The 1,778-nt window shown below is 57.4% G+C and overlaps 1 protein-coding gene across 1 annotated transcript in view; it reads left to right on the top strand.

Moving 5' to 3' along the window:
• MFNG (MFNG O-fucosylpeptide 3-beta-N-acetylglucosaminyltransferase) overlaps nt 1-1,539 on the top strand; it is a 49,422-nt gene extending 47,883 nt beyond the window's left edge. The window contains exon 8 of the mRNA XM_077762083.1: nt 1,380-1,539. Within this exon, the coding sequence (XP_077618209.1) occupies nt 1,380-1,434 (55 nt within the window). The 3' untranslated portion in view covers nt 1,435-1,539. The remainder of the gene's footprint in view (nt 1-1,379) is intronic.
• The last annotated feature ends 239 nt before the right edge of the window (nt 1,540-1,778 follow it).

The raw sequence follows: 1,778 nt of genomic DNA, 5'->3' as shown, positions 1-1,778 counted from the left end.
AGCCAGGCCCCCCCCCGCCAGGCCCTGCAGTGTCCCGCGCCTGGCAGCCAGCAGCAGGTCAGAGCCGGCCAGCCCAGCCACGAGGCTGATGACCTCCCGATCCCAGGGGCCTCCGGCTGCCCCAGTTCCAGACCCAGGCAGTAGAAGCGAGCCTGCCTCCCCCCCACCCCCCCAGCATCCCTCTGGGCAGAGCCAGATAGATGGTTTAATAATGCAGGCTGCCTGGCTGACCTTGAGGCCATGGAGCCAGCTGGGAAGCATGCCGCCCCCCTGCTCTGACTGCAGGGTTCAGGCCTGGGGTCCACGCAGAGTCCCTGGATAACAGAGTGCTGAGACCCCAAAAGGCAGACACCTTGGCAGTGTAGGGCTCAGCAGCCTCTGGCTAGTGGGCAGCATAAGTCAGGTGCACGGAGCCTGGACCTCCCCTTCTCTCCTTCTGGCTCTCCCTGGGGGGGGTGTTCCAGAAGTGACCCCTGTCCCGGAAGGCTGGGGGGAGGTGATCTGTCACATGCACGCAGACCCTACATGTGGTGGAGCCAGCTCTCCGTCCGATCCTTGCACCACGGGGGTTGGGGGGGTCAGCTCATGAGGGCCCTCTGGGAGCACTCTCTCTGTGCCCTGGGAGCACAGACCAGATGGGACACAGCCGAATCTGGGAGTTTCTCACCTTCTTGTGGAAGCGCCAGATATATCAACCGTGGGGGCTCTTCTTCCTTTCGTGTCCCAGGGTACTCTCGGGCCTGCGTTACTGAGACCGGTGGCGAGGTGGGCTGGCCAACCTCACTACCCTGGAATCTCGGCTCCGAGCCAGGGAGGCACCCTTAATGAGCTTCCCTGGAAGCCCTCCCATAATTGGATCTCTGGGTCAAAGGGCGTCCCCGTGAACATGTCAGAATATCCCTAGAGTGTGGCCTTGGCCTCTGGCCCTCATAGACACCCTCTCAAGAGGCCCACACATCCAGCCAGCCTCTAGCCTAGCCTCATCAGAAATGTTACGTACATTCTTCATGCCCCATTAGCCTTGAGCTGCCCTTGATTCATGGGCATGAGGACTATAGACTCTCAGAATTGTAGAGTCCTGCGGGATTAGGTCCTCCAGCTCTGATATCCGTATGCCTAACTCTGTTCGCACCTTTGCTAGTCTGAAAGCAGAACTTTCTCAGTTTCCCCCAGTGTAGCTGATTGATCTCAACCCCACCAGCCGCCAAGATGGCAACCTTCCTCCTGGGATTCACACCCTGTGTAGTGGTCTCCCTCAGTGAACAGGGCGGGCCCGTGTAACCAAGAGGAAATTGCGAACATTGAGAGTGTGTAACCTCTGAGGACAGGTCATACGCGACATCGTAGCTTCCTCTTTGTTCTTGCTCCGCGGGAAGCAGCCGCCATGTTGGAAGGATGCTCGAGCAGTCCCGTGGAGAGGTCCATGCGGCATGATGGAGGCCTCCGCCAGCCGCCAACGCCAACTTGCCAGCCACATGGATGACCCACCTCCAGCCCCAGTCCAGCCTTCAAATGAGTGCAGCCCCAGCCATGGCCTCATTCAATCTTAAGAGGTTTCTCAAGCAAGAATCACCGGCTTCCAAGTTCCTGACCACAGCAACTGTGTAATAGCCGCACTTTTTTGTTGTTGTTTTGGGGTGTTTTTTTTTTCTGATGTAAGCCACTGAGTTTTGAGGTAATGGGTTTCACAATGATAGATGACTAATATGATAAGCATGTAGACTTTTCCTTTTTTTAGAAAGTTTTTAGGGGCGCCTGGGTGGCTTAGTCGGTTGGGC

Source organism: Crocuta crocuta, unplaced genomic scaffold (assembly GCF_008692635.1).
Source record: "Crocuta crocuta isolate KB4526 unplaced genomic scaffold, BGI_CrCroc_1.0 scaffold193, whole genome shotgun sequence".
NCBI classification, from domain to species: domain Eukaryota; kingdom Metazoa; phylum Chordata; class Mammalia; order Carnivora; family Hyaenidae; genus Crocuta; species Crocuta crocuta.
This window is presented reverse-complemented; position numbering and strand designations above follow the sequence as displayed.